This window comes from Equus caballus, chromosome 30, assembly GCF_041296265.1.
Source record: "Equus caballus isolate H_3958 breed thoroughbred chromosome 30, TB-T2T, whole genome shotgun sequence".
Classification (NCBI taxonomy): domain Eukaryota; kingdom Metazoa; phylum Chordata; class Mammalia; order Perissodactyla; family Equidae; genus Equus; species Equus caballus.
This window is the reverse complement of record NC_091713.1, coordinates 20,112,915-20,140,128: the sequence shown is the minus strand read 5'-3', so window position 1 is coordinate 20,140,128 and position 27,214 is coordinate 20,112,915. Positions and strand designations below refer to the sequence as shown.

The 27,214-nt window shown below is 44.4% G+C and overlaps 1 protein-coding gene across 1 annotated transcript in view; it reads left to right on the top strand.

Moving 5' to 3' along the window:
• The first annotated feature begins 1,394 nt into the window (after nucleotides 1-1,394).
• DUSP10 (dual specificity phosphatase 10) overlaps nucleotides 1,395-27,214 on the top strand; it is a 37,388-nt gene continuing 11,568 nt past the window's right edge. The window contains exons 1-2 of the mRNA XM_001488632.6: nucleotides 1,395-2,162; nucleotides 4,327-5,180. Coding sequence (XP_001488682.1) covers nucleotides 4,370-5,180 — 811 coding nt within the window. The 5' untranslated portion in view covers nucleotides 1,395-2,162; nucleotides 4,327-4,369. The remainder of the gene's footprint in view (nucleotides 2,163-4,326; nucleotides 5,181-27,214) is intronic.

Genomic DNA, 27,214 nt, shown 5'->3' with positions numbered 1-27,214 from the left:
CATTAGTTATCATTAAAGGGATGCACGTGTATGTGTGTTGGTGTGTGAGCGCAGAGGAAGCTACACAAAGCCCTGTTCTGTTTAAGATGATTGTATGTATTTACCGCATGTTGAAACACTGACGTGAAAGTTGGACTGTGTATGTGTATGCACATATGTGAAAATTATTTTAAAAAATTATATGTATATATTTCTTTTTCCTGAGAGGTACCCAAGGGGGTTTCTCCTAATAGCGTATTGAGCATAGCGGGCCTGTCGGCCATGGTTTGGCATCTTCTGATTTCAGATCAGCACTTAGAGCAATTACACGAATATGTCGCTGTCGCTTAGCTGACTTATTAGGCCTGGAGCCTGAAGTGTGTCTCTAAACACCTTCAATCTGGTAAGAGAGAAAAATCATAGCCAAATATTCTATAGTGCTCGTTATGTATTACCCCACTGGAATGATTGCCCTCTTTCGCCCCTGTCTCTCTGAGACAGGAGAGGGGGAAAAGGGAAAAGCTCTACTGTGTTTCCTTAGGGTTCTTGGATGCGCACTGTCCGAAGTTCATCTCGGCTTCTCCACTCCCTTTCGTACCCCAAGACAACTTTCCCGCAGTCCCGAAGTTTTCCTGACCAAGCGCAGGCCGGCTGGCCTCGCCCCGCACTCTCCTCGATGCGCGCCCCGCCAGCGACTCGGCAGACAGCGCGAGGCTGGAGAACCCAGAGGGGCGGGGCCGCCCCCTCCACGCTCCGCCGGCCACACTCCTGGTTATTTACGCTCAGCTCGGCTCCTTCCTGCAGCCGCGGCTGTTCCAGAAGCGCGGGGCTGGCCGTCCTCGCTCGCCGGGGGCCATGCGGGGTGGCGGGCCACTGCCCGGGCGCGAAGCTCTACGTGGTACAGCGGATGCGGCGCCGGGACCCTGCGCACCAGACGGGAGCTGGGGCGCGGGCTGGCAGAGGCCGGGCCCCGGGGCGTTGCGAGCGCGCAGCGAGCCCCAGGACGTCCCGCCCCGTGGGCTGGAGCCCTTGCGGCCGCTCGGGGTGCGCCCCCTGTAGCTTCAGGCCTGGGCCGCGACCGCCGCCTCCGAGCAGCCCTCCGCGGCAGCGCTGCCTTCGTGCTCCAGGTCGAGCCCCGGGAAGCCGGCGGGGAAAGCGGGGGCGTGACCGGGGCGCAGATGTAGGAGAGCCAGAGGGCGCCGCGCCGGGTAGCAGCATGGCAGCCAGAGGGGCAGCGACATCTGCGGGCGGGCGGCCGCCGCTTCCCGGCGGCGCGGGGCCGAGCAGGGCGGTCCCGAGGACGCGGGCCGCGGCGGGGCTGGGAGAGCCTCCCCGCCCAGGGACCGCCAGCCCGCTCGCCAGCTGCGCCGGAGCCCGGGCCCCCTGCGCGTGGCCCGGGGCCGCGGGCCGGAGAAGAAGCGACGCCCCTGGCTGTGCGCTCGCGTCGGTCCCAGCGCAGGCGGCTCACCGACGTCCGCGAATCTTGGGTTACAGTTTAAGTCAGCTCGAGCGACTCGGAGAACCCAGTTTTCCTACTGGGGACAATGATTATTCTCGTCGTGTCCTGCCTTTAGAAAGTTACCCCGACACTTTTGATCATCCGTCCAGAGTAAGAAGGAAAAATAAAGAGTAGCGTGGTCTGTCCCCAGGGGAGGGAAGGTAGGAGGGTCCCGTCAAGTGGGCAAAGCCATTTTCAGCCAGAGCGGCGAGTCCAGCCCATTGACAATTCAGCCCCGGAAAGGGTTAACTGCATCCTGCCGGTTCGGTTTACATGTAAATAGAGAGCAGCTGCTCCGCGCGGGCCCCGGCTGGCCCTTTTAAGTTTTTGATTGGTTGCCAATGACATCACCTCCCGTGTTATAACACTGAGGATCCAAAGCGGCGTCGGATAAACCCTCCTTAAAGAGACGAGGCCACGCCCCCGGCTCCTCCCCCTCCTGCTGCCCATTGGCCGTGGGCTGCTGTGAGGTAGCGGTCAGCTTTCTCCGGATTCCTATTGGTCCAGCGCACCGTCGGTCGGCAGCCGGCCCGCCCCCTCAGAACCTTACATTTACAGTGTAGCAAAAGAGAAAGTAACTATGTTGCTGCTGGAGATCAATGAAGCCAAGTGAATGGGGGCTGAATGCGCGAATCCATAGCTGAAGCGGAGCGCCAAATGGTGGAGGGCTACACTTATTTATGAAGTAAGTAGAAGTCACTGCGACTACTTTTGAGAGTCGGAGAGTGTAAGGCAGAGTGACTGTGAGTGTGTGTGTGTGTGTGTGTGTGTGTTGCGATGCTTACGGGGGAGCCACAGCAGGTGAGGTTACAGGGTTCAGACTGTTGGCTCACGCTGCCCTGTGCGTGTACTCTCTCTGCAGTCTATTTGGATTTGGGACGAAGAAAAAATGAGGTTTGTTGGGATCCTTTGCGGCAGTTTTAAATGCCTGGGGCTTGTTAGTGCGCTATGTTGCGAAGGGGGATGTTAAGTGCCCCAGGAGTGGGGAAGGAGCATTCTCTAACCACTTAATTTTCTTTCCAGCCCCTGTCTGGAGGTGGAAGGAGGACTACTGAGGGGTGGGATAGCTCAGTATTTCTCTGAAAGGTTTCCTGGGCCAGTCTGGATGGTTTCACGGGCAATATATACGCCCGACCCTCTACTGCAGGGATGCAGATCTCGTTACACACTCCGTGCGTGTGTGTGTGTCTGTGTGTGAGCCGCGCACGCCGTGTGGAAGTGGGGGTCCCAGCTTGTGTCTCCGTGAACACGCTTTTGTGTCCCTCTCCAAGGAAAACGACTGTTGATCCTGGGACGTACCCTACCAGGTAACACAATAGCAAAGACTTCACCGCTTGGTCCAGCTGGGAAACAGTTATAGCTTCTGGAATAGTACTTGCTCTTCAAAAAATACTACGCAAGGGAAGGAGGAAAGGAGGAAGGGAAGGAGGGAAGGGATTGGACCCTTCGCTCCCATCTAAAGGTGGGTGAGAGAAACCTGAGTCGGTGGGGATCTGGGGACGCGATGGGTGCGTGCCCCTCTGGGTGTGCGTGTGTGCGCGCGCCTGTGTGTGGATTCTGCCCGTGACACTTTGGCTCTATGTCAGAGAATGGTGACGGTCGCGTGTAGACGGGTGATAGATGACATTTTTCCAGACATCTCTTAAAGTTCTTTTAGGTGAGCGACTCTTGCATGGGGTTTGGTTTCTTTTCTGTGTGCTTGTCTAATAGGACAGGAGCCAGGGGGCGGGTTGTAGAGTGCCCCTGTGCCTACAGGGAGGAAGGAATTGTCTCTTTGCAGGCGCTCTCTCATGAGGCAGGAGGTAGACCCTGTGGGCAACGCTTCACTGCCCCCTTTAACAGGGACGGGCTAATTGAGAAGTCTTCTTTATGGAACCCATCCGCTTATAAGAGGGGGGATATCTGTGTGGGATTGAAATATTATGCACGGTGGCTGCTTCCCGTTGTGAGAAGCTCTAGGCTGCATAGTCTATGCCAGTAGAGAAATGGAGAAGGGGGGAGAGTCGAAGTGGTCCTTTCCTTAAAGGCAGGAGGTGGGGGGGGGGGGGGGTGGTGGCGAGAAGAGCCAGGGAACTAAGGGTGATGGATCTGCCAGGGTTGGGGTTTCCAGACCTGGCTCCTTGACTTGAGGCTTTGTTTTAGGACACCAGTTTGTAATGAAAGGGGAACTGTAGATTAATTTATAAGAGCCTAATAGGAAACATGGGAGGTTTTAATATGACTATGCTTTTCAAAGGAGTCGGTAGAATGGAAAACAAGAATAGCTCCTAGTTAAAGAGATTCGCTTAGGGGATACTTTCATTCTGATTTGCAGAAAGTTGACATCCACCCCTGATGTATATTTAGCTGCTGTGTATTTCTGTGAGCCATGCCAGCACTCTTGGTCATTCCTCTGCCTTTGCAGTGGGTGAAAGAGTTAAACGGAGAGTATGCAAGGGTGGACAAATGGGTCTTTCTCAGATGGTTGCAGTATACTTCTGCCCAGGAGATGAGGCCCAGAACAGATGCCTCTTAAGAGCCTTCCGTATTGTCTTCAGCTTTTCTAATTCTTTGTGTTTTTAGCTTCTCTAAGGCTGAACTTTGATGTAGGTCCATGAAACGTTGTTCGTCAATATTTGCATAGACTATGCATTTAACCTTGGACTTAGCAACCACATAGACGGGTGGCCTCAGGTTTACATCCTCTTTGAATCTGGAAAAATGAGCTTCAGGCTTTGCACACGTCATGAGAAAGGGCACTTAGGACGACTTTGCTCAGAGGGATGCAAAGGCCTTTCCTAGGGATTGGATTAGACTGCCTTTTGTGTCACGTGACTTTATTCTTTCTTTCCCCCTCCCCTTCTTTACAGACTGTCTTGAGTTCTTCTTGAATTGCCAGTTTTCAGCCTCCTCATGCCTCCGTCTCCCTTAGACGACAGGGTAGTAGTGGCACTGTCTAGGCCCGTCCGACCTCAGGATCTCAACCTTTGTTTAGACTCTAGCTACCTTGGCTCTGCCGCCCCAGGCAGTAACAGCCACTCTCCTGTCATCGCCACCACCGTTGTGTCCCTAAAGGCTGCGAATCTGACGTATATGCCCTCATCCAGCGGCTCTGCCCGCTCCCTGAATTGTGGATGCAGCAGTGCCAGCTGCTGCACTGTGGCAACCTACGACAAGGACAATCAGACCCAAACCCAAGCCATTGCCGCTGGCACCGCCACCACCGCCATCGGAACCTCTACCACCTGCCCTGCCAACCAGATGGTCAACAACAATGAGAATGCAGGCTCTTTAAGTCCATCAGGTGGGGTGGGCAGCCCTGTGTCAGGAACCCCCAAGCAGCTAGCCAGCATCAAAATAATCTACCCCAATGACTTGGCGAAGAAGATGACCAAATGCAGCAAGAGTCACCTGCCAAGCCAGGGCCCTGTCATCATTGACTGCAGGCCCTTCATGGAGTACAACAAGAGTCACATCCAAGGAGCTGTCCACATTAACTGTGCAGATAAGATCAGCCGGCGGAGACTGCAACAGGGCAAGATCACTGTCTTAGACTTGATTTCCTGTAGGGAAGGCAAGGACTCTTTCAAGAGGATCTTTTCCAAAGAAATTATAGTTTATGATGAGAATACCAATGAGCCGAGCCGAGTGATGCCCTCCCAGCCACTTCACATAGTCCTCGAGTCCCTGAAGAGAGAAGGCAAAGAACCTCTGGTGTTGAAAGGTAATGCCCCTGCTCCCTTCCCAAGCACAGTCCTGACTAGCCTGGGGTCGCTTTGGGTTTTCTCTTAGAAGTACCAGCATTCTCCTTATCCTGGCTACAAAAGACTAAAGTAGACTTTCCTCTTTTTGTCTTTCCTTCCATGCCCTTACTTAATTATTTTGGTATAGTGAGAGAAACCCAGCAACCTTGAACTGGAAGCCAGAAGATTTGGGTTCTAGTCTTGATGCACCTTCTAATTTGCATTGTGCAAGTCATTTCACCTCTCTGAAACTATTTTCTCATCTTTCTAAAAAGGGGCTTTATAACACCAGCTGGTATCTCATGTCATGCTTGGTCTAGTAGCTCTACTCCATTCAATAGCTAGTTGGAAAGTTACTGTCTCTCAGACTTAACCAAAGTTGATGGAACAGAGGAAGCGGCAACTGTGGTGAACTACGAGTAAGCCTCCAGGTACCAGTTCTTTTTGTGGGAAATTCTTCCTCTTTCTCACTTCTCTCATCAGCTTGGATTTTAAATGGTTTATAAAGTGACCTTCACGAAGGTCAGAGATCCATATTGTAAGGCCCCACAGAAAGTGTAAATTCACCAAAAACATCCATCCTTTGCCAAAGCTCCAAGGGGACAGAGTCATTTTTATGAAATACTCCCCAATGCATTGTTCCTTCTGGCCTCACCTGACAACCTTTGGCAACGTAGATCCCCCCAAGATAGGGTGGTGGGTCACTTACCCCAGAATATTGGGCACAGAATGACTCTTAGATAAGTGTTGCTGAGCCCTGGGAGGAAGAATTAATTACCCACACGTTGTTGCCTAACCTAGCAGGGGGGCCCTCATCTCGTGTCCATCAGTTGTACCTCTTTGCTCTCAGATACTGCTCTCTGGGGGCACAGTACATCACTCTTCTTCTTTGGTGTCTTCTGTCCGGTGGTGGTGGCAGTGAGAGATTGTCATCTTCTTTCTTCTTTTGCATTTTGAGCCAAGGTACACAGCCTGGGCCACATCACCAGCCATTCTCCTGAAGTGTGTTGACCAAAGGTGTCGCTGGGTTCCTTTGAACACCTTGCACATTTAAATTGCAACAGGCCATTGGGGTGAGCAGACATCTCTGCCATTCTCCTTCTTGTCTTCCCAGTGATGCATTCTGCCTTTTGTTAGGTTGTATTCTTGGAAATGTGGTTCTAAATTCCTTTAATATAATTCCCCTTCCCATCCTCCACGTCTCTTCTCAAGCCTGTTTTCACTGGACTTAACTACCACAAAGGCACCACTTTCCCTAAGGTCACTGGGCTCCATTGGGAAGGAGAACATCATGGAGGTCGTATTCAGAGAGTTCTAGCAGTTCCCAGGCATTTTTTGTTGTTGTTGATGGGTTTTCTTGGGGTTACAGATATGTTCAGAGTTCTGTGTAGCTCTGTATTTGATTGCTTTATATTCTTGTGTGGTTGACTTTGAGTGATTCCCAGTAGGTTTACCTAGCTAGTGTTCTCTCACTGTGATCTTGGCTTATCTCGTCTATTTTGGCTGAGACAATACAATCTACAAATTTCCCATTTGTAGTATTTGTCTTAGGAGCAAACAGAGGCGGCAGCCAGTGGTCTTGATGGTTATCTCTTTGCTCATATAGAGATATTGTTGAGAAAAAGGGGGCCTTTTGTGTCTGCATGATATGAGGACAGGCATCAAACAATGCAAATTAAGAAGACCCTGGACTTGAACATGAGGGTGGTTAGGAAGAGCAGTAGATCCTACCCTCTATTTTGCAGTGGGCATTGTTGTGTATGGGAGTGGCCTGTCAATCACTGAGAAATGAATCTCCTGGATCCTACTGAAGAAAGTGGGGTTCCTCTCCCCCTTTCCTGTGGATGCAGCTGAGAGTCTGGGCAGTCTGGGCTTGTTCCTCAGTGTCAGTGAGTAAGATTGCCTCAATGGGGCGGGGCTGGACATGCTGCTGACCTCACCACTGGGCGCCCTGGGCGGCCACCGTGAGGGCTCGTCATTTTCGTGTTGGTGAGACACAGCGGCGGTCGACCTGGAAGACGCGCTCGTGGTAGAGGTTGGATTGTTTGTAGCTTTTGGGGCTTTTTCTTCAAATATCTGGGAATTTGGTTGAAAATATGTAGTTGAGGAGCAAAAGGGTCTGTAATCTACCTTCTTGATTATTATCGTGCTTATTATTTTGGTCCTTTTGGGGAAATGGCCTAAAATTGGGACCAAGATGGGAAAGAGATCAGTATTAGAATGCCCCTAGCTACCCTTTCATCTGCGTAAACTATTATTCACCAAAGAGGTGAATAATGGGGTGGGGATCTCTCAGAAGGCATGACCAGAAACTTCTCCCAGGTTCTTGAGGGGGTCAAGCAGACCATTTTGGTCTGGCTTCTCTGCTGGGGTTTATTTTAGTAAATCCCTCCCTTGGTGATGTAAGGTTTTATTTTAGCAAGAGTGGTAGTGGTACCATTTTGGAGTGAATGATTTTTGCAGGGAAGATATGGTGGTGGGGATAGTTAGAATAGAAGGCAGAAACTTCTAAGGCCTCATTAATGTATTTTCAGAGATTTCAGTACAATCTCAGGTAATTTATGGCTGGCCCATCTGATTCTGTGGTTTATGTTTGTAAACACTGGTTGCTACCCTCCTTGTCCAAGTTGTAAGTCCCCCTGTTTCAATGCCACGTTCTCCATTTTTGGTGCTGCCTGTCAAGTAGAACGGCTGCTCAGTTACTGTTTTAGTAATGCTGTGTCAGGTTGGGAAGAAACTGATCAGAGGCGCAGAGGCCCCTGGGATTAAGTTACTGTTCTAATTTACAGTCCCCTCGCTGTTGTGACCTATGTCTGAATCCATATTCTATTCTCATCTTCTGCAGAATAAATGGCATCAGACGTTCGCTTCTACTCAACCTGACAAAAATGATTCAAATACATAAATATCTAGGGATTTGCAAAGTCGTTGAAAGAATTAAAATCTGTTTTACCCAAAGTTGATTTTTAACCAAAATTGACTCCTGACCAAACTAAATAAGAAGGCTAGACAATTCCGGGCCTTCTACGATGACAGCTACCATTTTTACTATGATGTTTATAAAGCTCCCTTTCTTTTCAGCAAGGCTGAGTTCAGGGAAATAATTTGTCATTTACCTATCTAGGAAAGGAAAGTCTCCTGCTGCCTCCTCCTTAAAGATCGTCTACGCCTTTAAAAATTTTATTCTAAAAATTTTCAAATATGTAGAAAAGTAGAAAAGACTATAATGGGCACCCATATACCTATCACCCAGATTAAACAATAAGATAATAACATTAAACAATTACTAATATTTTCCCTATGTGCTTTCTCTTCCTTTTTTGCTTGTTGAAATATTTTATAGTATAGATGACGTTTTAATTTATTTAAATGTTTCACGTTAGACAGTGTTTTAAAGTTAATAAGGCTGGTAATATTTTAGAGGATAGTAGAGACAAGATTTTCATTCCTAAATGCTTCAGTTGTCAATTACTCATTTTTGAGAGTTTTTCAAACTTAGGATTCTACTTTGACTAGCTAGCTATCAGGTCTATAGAGAAGGATCTCGCCCTCCAAGTGGGAGGGCTCTAGGTGCCTTCTTAGGGGTCCATAACTCCCCCTTCCATGTGAATATGTCATGGTGCATGCCTGTACTCACTCTGTGCTGTCATAAAAGAAAGACTGGCTGACTGCTTCAGTCTCTCACGGGCTGGCCTCTGTTACCAGAGGCACTTACTGAGGAGCAGGGGGAGGAGAGAGAATCGCTTCAGGAGGCTGACACATAGGGAAAATTTGATAGCATAGGGAGTTGAGTTTTTATACTATCAAACTTTCCATCACAACTCCTGAGAAATAAGCACCACACACTGCACATTTTTCCGTCATCAAAAGGGATCCTGAAGTAAACACATGTAGGCCATATTGAGTTTGATGACAAAGTGAATGACTATGCTCAGAAATCAGAGACCCTGTGAAAATGTTCTTTCTGTTTCTGCTTTGTTTTGTGGGGGGAAACACAAGTTTTCTCTTTTCTCTCAGGGATGTTATGAGGATTTTTTAAGATATGTGAAACAAAGCCATGTCTATATTCACAAACTTACTGTTGTTCTTCTGGGCCACTGTTCAAACGTGGCAAACGTTAGCCTTGTAGCAAATGATGGAGAAATTCAGGCAGGACTTTGGATCCAGTCTGTCTGAGTTCTGGTCTCTGTTCTCCTCTTACTAACTATGTGCCCTTGGGCAAATTGCTTAATCCCTTACTTCCTTAATATCCTCATTTACAAAAAGAGGATGCAACAGTAGCTAGCTCATAGTGTTAGTTTAGGAATTAAATGAAGCAATGTGTGCAAAGTGTCTAGAACAGTTCCTCATATGTATCTGGTAACTACTCAAAGTAGCTTAATATTATTATTGCTGTTGGTTCAACAGAAATGATGGTACCAATAAAAAGGCAATTTTGGCTCCTCTACCAAAGGAGTACAAATAACAAGCAGGTTAGAGTGAGTGAGTGTGTGTGTGTGTGTGTGTGTGTGTGTTGCTATGGCCTAAAAATAACTTGGTGACTGTTACCTAATTTAAGTAGCGTACAGTTGGAGTGCCAAGTAATTACAAAAACGTGTTGGGTCAAGAGGCCAGAGTAATTTGGGCATATCCTAGAATTATTTATTTGCAGGGGAATTTGTAAAAACGTGATAATAAATCTGTCCAACTAAGGTCCCATAACTAAATAATGAAAGGATAAAACTATTAAGCTTTCCTTTTTCTGGCCTCTCATCAGGCTGATTTATTTTTGGAATAAGGATTGTAGTCTGACTATAAAAGGGTAGTTGGAAGGAGGGGGCAGTGTGCTTCATTTTGCAAAGTTCTCCAAGCTTTGAGTTGTGATGAGATGGAGTGTGAAGGAAAAAGGAGGGGATTCACTGAAAGGCCTGCTCCTTTCTTTAAGTGAGTCCTGGACCTTTTCCCTGAACTGGGTCACAGTTGCCTGTACTCTCTCTGAGCCTCTGGATATCCTGTTCTGCTTCCTCATTAAAATGTAAGTGGAAGATATAAGTGAGCTCTCTCGCCATCTCTGTCCTTGCTCCATCTGCTCCTCATTCACTGTGTGCTCAGCAGAGTGGAGTTTAGCTCACTTACACCTAGGTTCAGATTTAGGCTTTTCCACTGACTGACCAGAGGTGCCGTAGGTAACTCAGGTCACCTCTTGGAATCCCAGTTTTCCTCCATTGTAAAATTCCAACATCATAGGATGAAGGGAGACAATGTAAATAAAATCCCTGGCATATAGACAGCTCTCAATAAATCGGGCCCCTGGGCCCTGCTCTCCACCCCCATGCCCTTTCAGAGCCTCTTACATTAGACGTGGTGGGGAAGGGATGGCAGGTTGTTCGAAGCATAGTACCATGAGAGCATGTTAAGTATGATTCCCTTGTCCTTACCAATTCAGATCAGTTAAGTTAACCATCCGGTTTGTCAAGGGCAAGTTCAAGAAGCTCCTTTCGTGGCAGCGGTAGATAATGACTTTAGATTAGAAAGAGGAGGGTAGGGGAAGGGAGGTTTGGCAAAATCACAGGAACAGAACAACTCTGCCACAGCCTTGTGGTGCACACACCCTTGGGAGCGAGGTGTGAGCCTCTGACCAGAAGCCAACTCTGTGTCCTTTTACTCAGTGTTATGAGCAGCCAGTCTCCCCACCCTGGCATTTCTGGGGAGCAGTTTGGGCATAAAAATGTGCTGATTTTCAGTGCCTAGGCAATTTAGTTCAAGTAGGTCGATAAGGATACACTACACATGAGGGATAGAAATTTTAATCCCAGGAGAGGGTCATCTCACCTTTTTCGATCTCAAGATTCCCAATTTCTAGAACAGGAAGGAACCCTTGAGGTCCCCTAGCCCAGTAGTTGTCACTGAAGGCTGCTCACTGGAATTACCTGGGGTGATTTAGAACCTATGAAACTCAGTCCCACCTTCAGAGATTCTGATGAAATTGGTCTGGGGTGCAGCCAGCCCATCAAGAGTTTTAAAAACTCCCCAGTTGATTCTAATGTGCAGCAAAGTTTGAGAACCATTGATCTAGTCCAGCCTTCTCATTATGCATTTAACGGAAATGGGGCCTAGAGAGGTTTATCATTTGTCCAAGGTCACATGCATGATTAATTTTAGAGCCTTAATTCTTAGTGCTAAAATAGGTCTTGCCAGGTCGATAGATTGATGTGTGTGTGTATATGTGTGAGTGTGTGTGTGATTATCTAATGATAATGGTATCTAATGTATAGCATACAAATATAAAATAACATATTTAATCAATCATTTTGGGTCTTGATACCTTTTTGTTGAATTTTGAGATTTCAGTCCAGAACTTTTAGGACCTAAGTCTAAGATCTTTTGAAACCTGCAGCTGATGGTCCTGATATTTACCTGAGTCCTAGAAATATGGGACAAATATTAACGTTGATTTAATCCCATCTTCTAGGGAATTTAATGCTTTAAGAAAGAGCTAGAAAACATGGATCAAAATGCACCCCATACCCAAGTGTCTCAGGTTTCTAGGGACTTTTCAGTAGGTTGGTCTCCACGGATGTACACCCTTGTGTGTAGGGAGATTCATTCACTAGTTCAGCAAATGTTACTGAATGCCTTCTATATTCTAGGCTCTAGTCTTAGGCCAGCGTATCTGTCAGCGTAACCCTTATAGTCTAAATGCTAGAATGAGAGCATATACGGAAGAGGCCAGTCTTCCACGCCCTTTCCACCTTGAAAGTCATGTATCTGTTTGTATTCTTCATCCTCTTGTGCCACACAATCTTGTTTGGGGAGCAGTTCCTCTTCAGGAAATGTCATTATCCTGCGAAGTACATGTTTGTTTGGCATTTGGCATTTTTCTCCTTTCTTTTTCCCTTTCAAAATAGAGCCTAGCCTTTTCTAAGCACATCTTCACGGACCAACAGAATTTATTTCCCGATTCTTGGTTCGAAAAGAAATGATTTTTTTTTTATTTGTTGGTTTTTAATGGAAAAGGCAATATACATTCTCTCTCTGCCTTGGAAGCTCAGGGCTGACAGGCCTCCTCCGTGCAGTAGAGTGGAACTTTGTGATTTGGACCTCACTAATTTTGGGCATGTTGCTGATAGGAACAAGGCCTGTGTTGGCTTTTTTTCCTGCATGCTCTCTATGAGAAGAGGACTTTTGGTAGGCAAACAAGCATTGTGAACAATATTTCAAAGACAAGGTTTTGGCCTGCCCAAAAACAAAGTTTGCAAGGACGATTAAAAAACACTCTAGGGGACAGGGCTGGGATGAAAGCACAGATCTCTGTCATTTCAAAGCCTGCGTTATTTCCCCTAAACCATGTAGGCAAATTTTTATTGGCTGTATTTCCATATACTGTATGCTCTATATTCATATCATATAACCTTACTAATTCAGAAAAATTGAGGGAAGAGAAAAGGATGAATCTGAACCACAGCCTGAATTTGGTTGTAGAACATTTAAAAATACACATTTTATATTCAAGTTGATGTCGTGTCCTTTCTAATTATGAAGCGTTGGACTCTTGAGATGTTTGCATCTGTAAACCGAGAGGAAGATCCTAGCATCATTTTTTTTTCCAGCTTATGTCTGTATCATCTATTATTACTTAAAAGTTGAGGAGAAAATACCTATATATATTCTGCTGCCCCAGCCCAGCAAGACCCATATTTTATGTAACTTAAAGAAAAAGGCAGCTTGAGGCTATGCTTTTGGATAAGGAAATGAGCTGTGTGCAGCCTGGTACTTTCACATAAGCTAAAGGCGATTGCCCCATGCTCCGCCTCTGGCAAAGAAGATCACTAACAAGAAGAAAAGTGTTTGAGGATTCATCAAATTATCTGAATTGCCCTTAATGTTTTATTTGCAGCGAAGGCCTACTCATCTTTTTTTTCACCCCCTAAGATTCGAATTTCTTGGAAAACCAAACAAAGCCAAACTCTTCATGAGTGCTTCAATGGAGGGTTTCGTCTTCTTTGTCTTACCACCTGGATAGGACCCCTGTCAGGCGTCTGTTGCCCATTTCCCAATCAAGCAAATAGATGAAACTACCTGATCCAGGGGGTAGCGTCAGGCTGGTCCTCCCTGCAAGGAGCGTAAACCTCTCATGTTATCACATGAGCTCAACTGATCTTATTTTGTGTCCGTAGGTAAGGAGGCAGTCCCTGCTTTGCGTCAGAACATCACTATCCACTTCTTGAATACTTTATATTTATTCTATGGAAGAAATAATCCCACATTCTCTGAATCATGGCCCCGCGGTCCACTACCACTGGGCTAAATATGACCAGCTGTTGCTACTGACAAGTGAGAAGAAAAAACAAATCGGGAGGCAAGAGATGAGGGGCTGGGGAGCAGAGAGAACAGAACAGTATGAGGGCAGAGGGTACTTTCAGGGTCGCGGGGACCGTATCTTCCATCTCCTGGGCTTGAGTCTCAGGTTCCAGTGTTCAAGGCTGTGAGTTATAGTCATCACTTATTACAGAGTATCTGCTTCCCTCTTAAAATGATAAGACTAGATGGACTTCTAAGAGGGGCTTCCTTGAAGGGATAAGGGACATTTTCTTGGGTCTTGTATTTCTGGTCTTATTAAAATAGCACATTTTTATGATAAGACCTTATAAGAATGGTCTTAGGGTTCTCATGAAGTGAATGTTTAATCTGACAGTGGAATATCATTTAATCACATGTAACTCTTCTGGGTCTGACAACCTATCATCCCTGAAATTAGAAAATTATTTTCCAGATAGTTTGGCAAAAAAAAAGTTGTTGATGTTTTCTAGGTGCTGTGCATTGGGCTGTTATCTATGTGTCTTATTTAGTTCTCAGCACAGTTTCTTGAGAGAGGTTTTCGATCCTCAGTTTTGCAGAAGCAGAATCTGAAGGAGAGGTTAAGTATTTTCCCTCATGTTATTGACCAGCGAGTTGGAGAACAAGCATTGAAACCCAGTTCTAATGATCTCAAAGCTTAAGTTCCTTCCAGGCTGGCCACATGGTATTTACAAATGAGCTATAATCTCATTTATTATGCTTATTTTAATTGTGCTTTGTCTCTGAGGCACCCCAAGTTATAATCTGTCCCCCCCCACCCATTTTCTTGTATATCCTCAACTGAAAATTCCTATGTTGAGAAGAGTTGGTTGCTCTGCATCCACAGAGGAGGGCTGGCTTCCTGGTGACCTGGCCCTGAATTATACCCCAACCTTCAGAAACTTCACATTTTGGTCATGGCAGAGGCTTTTAAGGAGTGACCAATCAATTAAAGAAACTTTTGAAAACTGCAATAATTATCCCTAAAATTTATGAAATGTTTATTATATACCAGACTCTGTGCCCGGAGCATTTCGTCTGATGATAACACTCCAGTTTACATATGAGTGACTGAGGCTCAGAGAGGCACTTGTCCAAGGTCACTCGGCTGGTGCCCAGTAGAGCCTGAGCGAAGAGCTCTGATGCTTGTGCTCAGTGCATTTTCAATGTGGAGAACTTTGAAATGCATTCTCCTAGTAGCCTGTGGATATGAGAGCGACTTCCCTTCTTCTGCATGTATTAATATACTCTCTCACTTTCTAGAGTGGGAAGTAGATGAGTGAGAAGTAAGAGAAGTACAAAGTTAGACATGGTGAGGAAGAAGGAATATATGATGGGCCTGTATGATTACATCCTAAAGGCTCTAAAACCCAAAAGTATTTGATTGCTTATGTTTTCATATTCATTAGTCACTTTATTGTCTGGATAATATTAACTATAGATTCTTTTTTCCCCTCAAGTGTCTGAAGAAAAAATCTCTAGTAGGTTATCATTATCCTTTCGGAAAGTTAATTCTCTGGGATAAGTGAACAGGGGTCTTTTCAACCTATTTAGTATTCCTTGCTTTTCTCTTCTTCTTTCCTTGCCTTTTTTCTTTCTTCCTCCCTTCTACAATCTACGCCTACAAATACAGCTCAGGTCATCTGGGAGTGTGGCAGGGACAGACCCTGGAAAAAGCATAATTGACACCCTTGAAGGATAACAGAATGGACTCCATGGAATCCTGTGTTAGAAGCAGCATTCACTCAGGCAGAATTATTGAGCGTTTGTTCCAACTGTCCCATTTTGCAGATGTGGAAACTGATTATTTACCCAAGAACATATAAGTAGCTGGTAGCAGAACTGCCATTGGATCCATTTTTCCTAACTCTCAGTTCACTAATTTCTTTTTAATCCCAGTGGGAGTATAATCCTTTGCTTTATATCTGAGTTATTATTAACTAAGCAAATCTTGTGGGTCCAAGTGTTTGGCCAGGTCACTCTACGTTTTCTTTCTGTTTCCTTTTGTAATGAGCTTCTTAAGTGACTTCCCAATGAATCCGTCTGCTGACTTGTATTTCTATCCAGACTTCCTACTAGGAATTTATATCTTTTCTGGCAGAGGGAGTATAGTATGGAGGTTAACAGCACAGATTCTAGAGCCCAGACTGCTGAGTCTGAATTCTGACTTTGCCACTTATTAGAAGCATGAACTTGAGCAAATTAAATTTAGTGTGCCTCAGTTTTCTTATCTGTAAAATGAGGAGAGTGATGACACTCTTCTCATGGAATTGAGGATTAAATTAGATAATATAGGTACAAGTGCTTTGAACAATGCCAGACACATAATAAAGAACATTTATTAATAATTTACCATAACTATAATACTAAGTATCTACAATAATAATTCATCATTATCTACTTATATCCAAGGGATACATAAGTGATATACTTCAGTAAAATGAATTGACATCACCACTAATACTAAGTATAGATACTAGTGTACTAAGTATAGATACTAGTATACTAAGTATCGATACTAGTATAGACACTAGTATACTAAGTATCTACAATAATAATTCATCATTATCTACTTATATCCAAGGGATGTATAAGTGATGTAGTTCAGTAAAATGAATTGACATCACCACTGGTGCAATATAAGTAGGAACGACCCTCCCATGCTTGTTAGACCTTTTTGTTTAAAGGTTTGGGAAAAAAAAACTGTTTCTGGTGGGGTGGATAGGTAACTACATCAGGACTTTTTTCTGAATCAGTGCCATTCTGGAAAATTAGATACTATTTCTATGTAAGGAAACCTTATAAAATTAAGTCTTCGCAAAGACTCAACTATGTACCCATTGTTGGAATATTAAGAAAATTTTAGAAAGAAAAAAATGGATGATATACTAATCTTCCTGACTGGCCCAGTTTCACTTTTACATATTCTCTTCATTCTTTACCCATATATGTGCATATTTTGCAGAGCTTCTCATATAGAAACTGAAATTCATTTTTGCTTTACATTGCGTGTACTTTTGCATCCCGTAGAGTCATCACAGATTTTCTTTTAATGTCATAACATGTCTTATTTTATGGATGTATCATATTTTACTTAACTAATTTGTCTATTCGTGAAGTTAAGATTGTTTCCCAGTTTTTGATATTATAAGAGAAACCTCTTGAGGGAATCCCTCGTTTGGAATCTTCTCCACCCCTCATGGAGGAATGGAAGCTCAGGGCCAGCCACCTTGGGTTTATCTTTCTTTTCATCCTAATTCCCTTCACTTTTTCACCCCTGCTTTTCTCTTCTGAATACGAGGGCCAACTACCCATCACAGTTATCGGTTTTTAGGGAAGTCTTTATCCTTGATCACAGGTCTTTGCACAAATTTTGATTGTGTGTACAGCACATGTAACCTGATGAGACACCTGTTATAAATCTTGGGTTTCTACTTTGGTGGGCAGAGTGAGGAAGTGTGGAGGCACCACTCAGCACTATTAAAAACCAGAAGCCATTGTGGAAATGAATGATCTGCCAGGACCAACAACACCTCGTTTCATAAATATGAGTCACTCCCAGTTTCGTGCTGCTGATAAGACACTTCGAAAGGGACATCGTTACAATAACAGCAGAAAGAGTTAGACTTTGTGAGATGCTGAGTAATATGCATTTGTGTTTCCCACCCTCCTCCTTTTTTTTAAACCTTGACATTTTAGGGCAGTGCTGAAGTCTTCTGAGTGCTTAAGTAAACGCAGTAAAAAGAATATATCAGAATGGAAAGACAACTCCCATTAGTTCTTTTTTGCTAAATTGAGGTAAAATGCCCTTTAAATAGGAGCTACTTCTCTGATAGATAATTAGCTTGTCTTCCTTGATAAAGTATGTGAATTGGGTTGAATTTATTATAATTAATCTTGCATATTATGTAAAAATGCATTCGTCTGCCCTTATTACATGAATCTCTTCATTCCTACCTTGAGGGTGACTAGGAGCCCCCACCCCTACTCCACTGAGAAGTGAATGAATTGGATGAATGTCAGAGTGATGGGCAGCCCTCTGTTACAAGAGTTGGGAGAAGCTGAACGTGGGGCGCCATCATTAAAAGAGACAGAGCTTTCATATTAATATCTGCATCTTTTAAAAACACTTTGAGAATGCTTTAGGGCTTGAGAATTAGATGCTACAAAGCTGCCTAAATAATTACCTTGAAATCAATCTCCTGCCAGTGACATTCTTCTGGATTTACAATGCAGAGCTTTTTCCATGGAGTAGAGAGTGGGGTGATTGGCTGGCTACACCTAGCTGGTGGCCGGGCAGTGACTCTGGGAGTTGGCCTGAGAGGGAGAGGAGTGTCTGCTCCGTGACTCAATGAGCCAAAGCTCCTTCCTGCAGTTTTTCTTCCTCCCAACTCCCCAACCATTCAGAGCTCCTTGAGGCTGCCCCATCCAGCTGCATGGTGCTTTGGGAGCATCTTTCCCCATTGAAAGCTATTGTCCATGGTCACTTGATTCTGCCAGTATTAAAATGTGTGTTGGGGAGATATGGGATTATGGGAATAAAAGAGCATGCTATGGATAACGAATCCAAGAGCCTCTCTACTCCAAGTTGAAAGTTTTCTTTTCCTGAGAAGAGAGCAGCTATTTCAGCTCTGGGGAGCTGACTGACACAGTGTAGCTTATTGCATCTTAGATTTCAGTCATCTCCTCTGTATGTGTGTGCATGCATGCTCACACGCATTTTAGTTAACATTTGTAAAATTGGGCATGATAATGGCACTGAGCATTAACTCATTTTGTGGGGATAACAACAGTTGTTATCTCTATGTGCACTGTCCAATATGGTAGCCACAAGTCACATTTGGCTACTGAGCACTTGAAATGGGGCTCATCCAAGCTGAGATGTGCTCCATGTGTAATATACATACTGGATTTCAAAGACTTTGTATAAAAAAAGGCTGTAAAATATTTTATTAATAATTGTTTATAACAATTACATGTTGAAATGATACAAGGCTTGGACATGTTGAACACAACATGTAAAATATATTATTAATGTTAATTTTACCAGTTTATTTTTATTTTTTTATATTCAGCTACTAGAAAAAAGTTTGTTACATAGTAGCTAGTGTTACATTTCCATTGAATGGTGCTGATCTCTATGTAGTGATAACAGTATTATTATCCCTACTTTTTAGATGAGGAAACTGAGGCTGAGAGAGGTTAAGTAAATTGCCCAAAGTCACACAGCAGAAGGCCAAACTCAGGCCTATCTAACTATGGAGTCCACCCTACTTGCTACTACAGAATTGTTCTGTAATAGAGAATTTAACTGTCTTTTGTCCTTGGTTCCTGGGAGGTAACCTTTAATCACACCTGAGCTTATACTGATGAGATGATTCAGAAAAGGTGTGGGTCATGCGAAAGACCAACAATGTGATTGATTAGAGGGTAGGGGCTTTGTATTAGCCTGACCTCTTCCTAGGAAGAAAGGGGGCCTGGAGATTGAATTTAGTCACATGACCAATGGTTCAATCATTTATGCCTGTATAATGAAACCCCAATAAAAACTTTGGACACCAAAGCTCAGTTCAGCTTCTTGATAAATGAACACATTGATGTGCTGGAAGGGTGATGAATCCTCAGGGCACGGAAGCTCCGTGTTTGGGACCCTCCAAGACCTTGCCTGTGTGTCTCCTCTTTTGGCTGGTCCTGATTTGTATCCTTTATAATAAAGGATAGTAAATAATAAAACTCACTTTCCTGAGTTTTGTGAGTTGTTCTAGTGAATTATCCAACCTGAGGGGGTGTGGGAATCCAAGAATTTTTAGCCCATTGGTCAGAAGTGTGGGTGGCCTGGGAACCCCTGAACTTGTGGCTGGTGTCTGAAGTGAGTACGGTCTTGTTGGGGACTGGGCCCTTCACTTGTGGAGTCTGTGCTGATTCTGTGTCATTAGTGTCAGAACTGCACTGCAGTTTTGCAAGAATAGACTGCCTTTCATCTGGATATATGTTTTAGGGGCACAGTGATTGGGAAAGTTAAGTACTGTAGCTTAACTTGCTTGTCTCTCCTACCCCATATCATGGGTGGCAATGGCCAGTTACATTCTAGGCTTGTAAAACGATTGTCTTTGAGCAACTGTTTTTGACAACTAGGCTCAACCTGGAGACAAGGAAGCCTCTGACACCACCATGCCCAGGAACTTCCAGCCTGCAACTCTTGGGGTCCCCTCTATATCATCTCCTGTACAGTACCACATGAGTAGTGATGACATACATATGTGCTGGCCCTTTGATAATAGAGATTCTTAAATGTTGATATTGAGATTGAGTTCCATATACAAAACTGATGTAGGTTGATAGTATGAGTAAGGAGTATTTTGTGACTTTTTTAAAAAATGCTTTGCATTGTCTAGAATCATACTTTTGTAGTGTGTGTCCTGTTACATCTCATAAACACAGGTTTGAACTAATTGTTCTCTTTGGGGGCCTTCATTTGGATTTTTAAACTATGATCTCACCATGTTTTCTTTTTCTTTTTTGATTTGGTTTCTCCTTCCCTGCTTAAAATAGACACTGTCTCTTGCCTGTGGTCCTGCTAACCATTCTGTCTGTGCTCGGGCCTGGCCCTCACCCTGCAAGGCCCTCTTAGGTCACCAGCTCCTAGAAAGTGGCCTCCTATGAGGGCATCTTGGGGCCACCCTGGAAGGCACGTTTCTAAGAAAAGACAAAGTCTGTAGTTATTGCAAGGGAAGATTCCTTCACCAATGAAAACTAGGAATGAAACAAAAAGTGTTCTAGAATTATAAAAGAGGTCTCTTGAAATGCCCAGGATGACATGATTTCTGTCTAACTTGGGCCAGCCCTGGGCACTTTTCACACTGCAACTATGCCAGGCTTGCTCTTCAGAGCTGTTCAGTTTTCAGGTTGGGGACACTTAACTCTTAGAGGCAGCTCTCCCTGCCACTCTCAGTAACTATAAGAGTGTCAGTCCCAGTTTCTAAGAGGGATAGAGTGGGCTCATCAGAACTAACTAAAGAGGTACAGAAAACTAGGCATTCTCTTTTCATGCTGTGTTCCTGAGCATCTCACCTTTCAGAAGACCAGAGGCTCTGAGGCCCCTTGTCTATCTTTTGAGAGCGGCAATAATGTTATCCCTGTGAGAAAGCTAGGGCTGTAGCAGCCCTTTTGTAGAGAAGAACAAACTTCTGTGTTTGAAGAAAAAGCTCTTGTGACATGGTCGTGTTTTAAAATGGCCTTAAGGTTAAGTGAGCTACCCAAAAGTTCATGGTTAATGAGAGGGATAAGAAGAACCCAGAGTTCCTGATTTTTTAGATCCATCATTGTGTCCCTTCAAGAGGAGGCAGAAGAAATGGTTCCCAGGGGTGGTGAAGACAGTCTGTCTGAGTCATCTGCATCTAAGTGGTCAGGCCAGCTAGCCTGGAGAGGACAGAGCCAGGTCTTGTTGAGTTGCGTACACTTGGTACTGTGCCCCCAGCCCATATCTAGTGCTTAATAAATATCTGTTGAACTGAACCGGGGTGCCCCTCCCACTGTTCCATGACATCCCGCAGGCTGGATGCTTCCTCTTAAGCCCTCTTTTCTCTTTCATGTCTGCTTTCCATCTATCTCCACCATTCATCGCTTATAGAGAATGTCCAAGGAGGCAGCATAGGGAGGGGAGAAAGGGTTGAAGACCACACAGGTGTGAATCATCGTGGCTCTCAGCCCTCCACAGGCATGGTTATTTGTCACATTTAAGGCTTGGCACTCCTGTTGGCTGCTGCTTCTCCGTGAGCCTTCTTGGCCCTCCTTCCTGGCCAGGGGAGTGGCAGGATTTCTAAGTCCTCTTGCTGAATTCACCTGGCTGGCCCTGCACTGCCTTGCATGAGTCACAGCCTGATGGCATCATCTTCAGTGTGTTCTTAAAACATCTCCTCTCTCAGTCCTTTTGCTAAGTTTCTTCTAATGTTCCTTCATCCCTCCTTCTTTCTCCTATTACATTTATCTTCAGGGACTATATATTTAAAAAAAATTTTTAATCTCCCAAATCCCTAGTAATATACTGAACAGCACATAATAAGTGCTTTATAATTACCTGGCCCTTTCTCATCTTGTTCCAAAGTTTATTTAATCCAGAAATATTTAATGAGCCCCTACTATACAAATCAAGTATTGCTCTAGGTGCTAAATGGCTAATACTTACAATTTCTATTAATAACTACAGTATTAGTTCATTAAGTTCTTGCAATAACTATATTGTTGCCTGTGGGTACTATTTTTAGTCCCATTTTACAAACGAGGAAACTAGGGTACAAAAAGGTAAAGCAACTCAGCCAAGATCATACTACTGGAAGGTTGTGGAGGCAGCTGGGGCTCCATGCGGTGAGCTTTCATGCTCTACTTCCTCTGAGACAAACAACCGTCTACATTTTAATAATTACAATAAACAATTGAAGAGATAAACAAGTAATTTCAGATAGCGGTAAGTGCTTTGAAGACCATAGGGAAGGTAGCTATTCATTGAATATCAGGGAAGACCTTTATAAGGAGGTCACATTTGATGTGAGGTCTGAATCACCTACGTGAGGGACTAAGGAGAGAGAGTTCCAGGAAGCAGGAACAGGAAGTGCAAAGGCCCTGAGGTGGGAATCAGATCACCCATGCCTCACACACCCTACGGCAGCTGCTTTCATGCTTGCCATTGTTCATCAATATCCCACTTATCAAAGCTGTGTTATAGTTATAGAATGCTGGAATTGGGAGAAACTTGCAGATTATCCAAACTCCTGATTTTATAGAAGTGGCAACAGAAGTCGCAGAGCTAGAAGCCAGTATCACTTCAATGTGGAAAGATGGGTTGTGTCCTGAGTCCTTGCTGTCAGGATGTCTGTCACCCTGAGCAACATTAGGCATCACTTCAAGGGGATGTGGCTGGGAAGTCTGACGATGCCAGATGTGGGTGCATGCCAGGTCAGCTCACCATTCCACATGTCCCAGGTTGAACTGACCATTACTTGGCTGGCCCTCCACTTAGCCTTAAGTCCATGTTGACAGTATATCATCCCAGCCCAACTCCCCAGAGATATACTGGCCTTTTGGTTGCTTTATTTTCCCCTTAATCTCAGAACGTGGTCCACTAGGTGGGTACACACTAGCTTTTGACCTGATGCAACCTTGTGTGTGTATCTCAGTGCACAGAGGCCTCACCTGGCTTCAGATCTTTCCAAGCTCAGCCCTCATGGGGTGGTCCGACTGTTGGGCAACGCTGGCTGGCTGAATCCATATGTAAGGGCAGCTGACTCCCTGCTCTTTCTGGTGGTTGATTGTTAATGCTCAGGGTTGCTTAGTATTCTTGCCAAATATAGAATTCATCTCAGTGACTAGAGGAAGTTGTTGCTGTGCTTTTTGTGAACTGAAAACATTGGTGCAGTAAAACAATTCAAATTTTGATGTTGACATTCTATCCTTTCCCCTGCCACTTCCTGAATTCCCTAAGCCACAGCCCTTTGACTTCCAGATCATATTAAAACACATCTTTGTAAAAGCTGTTTTTTGAACAGGTTCGGGGGTTGGGGGTCATTCAAAGCAAGCTAAGATGCACATTGCATTTTTGGCTAGGTGCTTCCACGCACCATCCTGGCTATGGAACCTGCCCAGGCTTCACTTGTGTAACCTTGTCTTGCTTCCCGTCTCTCTTCCCCTCCTCTTGTCATGGATGTTTCCAGATGACCTTTCCTGAATGTAATTTCCAATGGGAATGTTTCACAGTAGAAATATGCTCTCCCTTGAGGGCTCTCTCTTGATATTTCTAGAGATTTATTTAATTGGGCTCTACTTAAATCCCACTGGGAAACATACTTTTGCTGTGAAGTTGTGATGTGTTAAATTTGGGGTCTAAGATAAATGTCAGTCCTCGGGGGAGGTGGATGTTAAGCAAGAGTTTTCCTTTTGTACAATGGGCTAGTTTAATAGCTTTACTGGGCTTTCCTCTGTTTGTTTGTTTAGCAGTGCTTCATTATTTAAACTTCTGCACTGAAAAGCAAAGAATGTTTTCCCTCTCTTCAGAGAATTAAACCATAATGGAGAGTATCTGGTTGAGCTCTTGGGGAAAATATGGCTTTGTGTTTCATAGCACTCTCCTCCTGTTAACATTCTTCCCTCTGCAGCCTTCCAGTATGATCTCATGGATTTTTTTCCCCTCCCTTAATCCGTCTTGATGGATTAACCAGTATTGAGCTTTTTAGTGAACAAAGAAGGTGGAGTCCTAACATGGTATTGAGTTTCCTTCCAAATACACAGAAAGTCTGCAGCTAAAAGATTCTTCAGCCCCAAGAGATGCTTCCGGGAAGGCATGGGTCAATGCTGATCCAGAAGGAGGGTATAACTAATGAGGAAGTATGTGTCTTTGAGAAAGGAGTGGACTTCTCTGCTTGCAGCTGGCTCATGGAACTAAGGTTCTGGAAGATTCCATGGGCTTGCCTCTTCTAGGCATGCTGATCGTTTAGGCAGCATCCCCATTCAGACTGTGGACCATTTCTGACTTGACTTTAAGATATGGTACCATCTAGGGTTGGCTCCCAGGAGCCAGGTTCTCAGGCAGTTCATAGGGTTTGGTGTGGTTCTTTGAAAGTAAGAATTATAATTTATATTTTTAAAAAATAAGCTCTCCCTGGGAATTAAAAGTGGTACTGCATTAGACTGCTTGGGCTGCCATAACAAAATACCATAGACTGGGGCACTTAAACAACAGAAGTTTATTTTCTCACAATTCTGGAGGCTAGAAGTCCAAGATCAGGGTGCCAGGATGGTTGGGTTCTGGTGAGGTCTCTCTTCCTGGTTTGCAGATGGCCACTTTCTTGTTCTGTCCTGGATGACAGAGATACCAAGCTCTCTGGTGTCTCTTCTTACAAGGGCACTAATCTCATCAGGAGGACCCTACCCCATGACCTCATCTAAACCTCACTATCTCTCAAAGGCCCCATCTCTATATCATTACATTGGGGATTACGGCCTCAACATGTGAACTGGGCTTGGGGGAGGGGGGTAAGACACAAAGTCTGCAGCAGGAACAAACATATACTAGGAAAGAAAGAGTATGAGTTTTTCCCAGGTTTTGGAGTGTAGGTAAATTGCACAATCTGGTAAATTAACTTCTTTCTCCCTCTCTCTCTCTCTTCATTTCAAACACCTACTGATCACCTATTACAGACTTCTGAATGTTCAGGAGCTTCCCACTGAATGTAGAATAAAATCCCAATAGCTTAATGTCCCTAAGTGGGCCTCTGCAGACTTCTGTGACCTCCTGTGGTCACTTTCTCCCCCTGCCTGTTCCTTATGCTTCACCACATTAGGCCCTTTGAGTCCCTGCTGGCCTCAGGAGTGTCTGGGCCTGTATCCTAGTGTGGTTCTCTCTGCCTCCACTGTTCTCCTGGGCTCCCTCCCCTCCACCCTTTTCCCAAACCAGTGAATCCCTTCTCATCCCCAGGGAGGCCTTCTCTGAACTCCTATCTAATTAGTCCCCTCCCACAGCACCCAGGAACTGAAGGGCACCTCATTATTATTAATCATTACCTTGTTATTTGTGTGTTTATATGTTTATCATCCATCTCCTCCCATTGGACCCTGATCCCTGGGGAGGGAGTCAGGAGGGGAGAGGAAAAGGACATCTTCAGCATGTCACTCAAGTCCCAAATGTTCTCAGGAGTGCTTGCTCTGAGATAGAAGAGATTATAAACGTGAAAAATATGTTCATATAACTGGTATGTCTGTTAAGAAAACCCAGACACTTGAGCTGGGGTTTATGATGTGTGTTTCTCCCTGGGAACGCGTTGGTCTAACACAGTTAGGTGAAGTTTAGACGTGGAGGGTTAGAGAAACCAGAAGGAAATCTGAACTTGTAGGTTTTCAGGAACACGATGGGGGAAGAAGGGAGCAACTGGACCCACCAGAACCAGTCTGTTCCGACCAGGCCGGGCTGAGCATAAGGAAGAGCAGAAGGCTTCGCTCTGCCCCTCAGGCAGAGTGACTCAGAGAAGTCCATTCTGCCCACCCACCGCCTTCCAGGTGGTTCTTATTGAAACCTTTTGGAGACAGAATGGCGAGGATGGGTGTAAAAGTGTGGCTCTCTGCACTAAACAGGTCTCACTGTGCCTGTGTGAAGACGGGGCCTGACCACTCTTCCCACCGCCACCCTCGACTCTAAAAATAAGTTTAAAAAATATTCTGTGGATTTATTGGAAATTCGAGCATCAAAGGTATTCCAGGGAGAATCTCCCTTCTCTTGCTTTCTTCCCTGATCCTCCTGAAGGGTTTGGGGTGGGGTGGGGGGGTGGGGGGGCAAAGGGTGCTCTCCTTAAAGTCTCAGGGACTTCTGCATAACCTAGTCATTGTAACTCAGGTATCTCACTTATTTTTGTTTCCCTCAGATTATGGGTCACCCCTGCCATCCCAACAATCCGGTAGATTATCAAATCTACCTGGCTGTGGGAACTCTTGAGATCCTACAGTTCGAATCCTGCTCATGTAAAAGTCATCTGCTCATTAAAAGAACACAGAGCTGTTTAATTGTCGTCTTTGTGGAAAATTACATGACTGTCATCAGCTGTTGCTTCTGGCAGTGCTTTCTGTTCTAATGTAAATAAATGAGGTAACAGATTTAAAGGAACAGGCTGTATTTACATACTTGCGAAGTATCTTCTCAAACAATCTGCCTGTGTTATTCAAATACACACAAATTAAACTTGTGGTATCCTAAACACTGGTCGCTCAATAAAGCCTTAGAGTAGTCCTAATAGGAAGGGGTGCTAAAAGTACACCTCCCTTCCTGGGGCGGTAACCAGAAGCTGCCTTTTTTGTGCAACTGAGCTACTTCAGCGGGTTGAAATTTAATCCCCAGCCCTTTTCTGCCCCAATTCTGTGAAGGGACTTATATGCACCAGAGGGAACTTCTGAGCTGGGAGAGTGGGGGTGGGGTGGGGGCTGAGGGAAGTCTTTTAAACTCAAACAGAAACATGCCATGCTCAGCGTTTCTTGGAAGGCGTACAGTTAAAGCTTCATTTTCAATTTTTGTAAATCACAGTTCCTAAGTCATTGGATCTTTCTGACTCATTTCGCTTTTTTTGAGGTAAATATTTAGGCAGGAATTTTTTAGAAATTCTATTGAGGGCATCACAAAGATTTTATCTGTCAAAATGGGAAGCAATGTATTTTAAAACAGAACAAAGAGGAGCCCCACAACAATTAATGATTGAAAACAGTTGTAGAGTTCTATAGAGCCAAAAAATTTAGCTGAAAATGCATTGCAACTTATACAAAGGTTAGGAAGGAGCCAAAGTTAGTGTTTTTAGTTCTTGGTATATAATATAGTCAAGCGTTAGCTTATTTCCAGAATGTTAAATATTAATCTAGCAAACTGTTGGGTTGGCAGGGATGGCGCATAATCTGAGAGAAGCAAAAATAAGTCAGATACCTGGGTTACAAAGAGTATAAAACCAATGTCTATTTTGGGTAAGCATCAATAGTCTAAATTACGATTTTTGTCCAGCAGAAAATCCAATGAAAGGACTGTATTATTAACTGAAAATTCAAGAAAATTCTGGAATAAACTTTTCAGGAATTTTCTTTTTTTCTCTCAAAACATTACTAAGTACCACTTGATTAGATTAACTAATATGAAATATAAGAACAAGAGTCATCTTTATTATGGAAAGACAGTTTT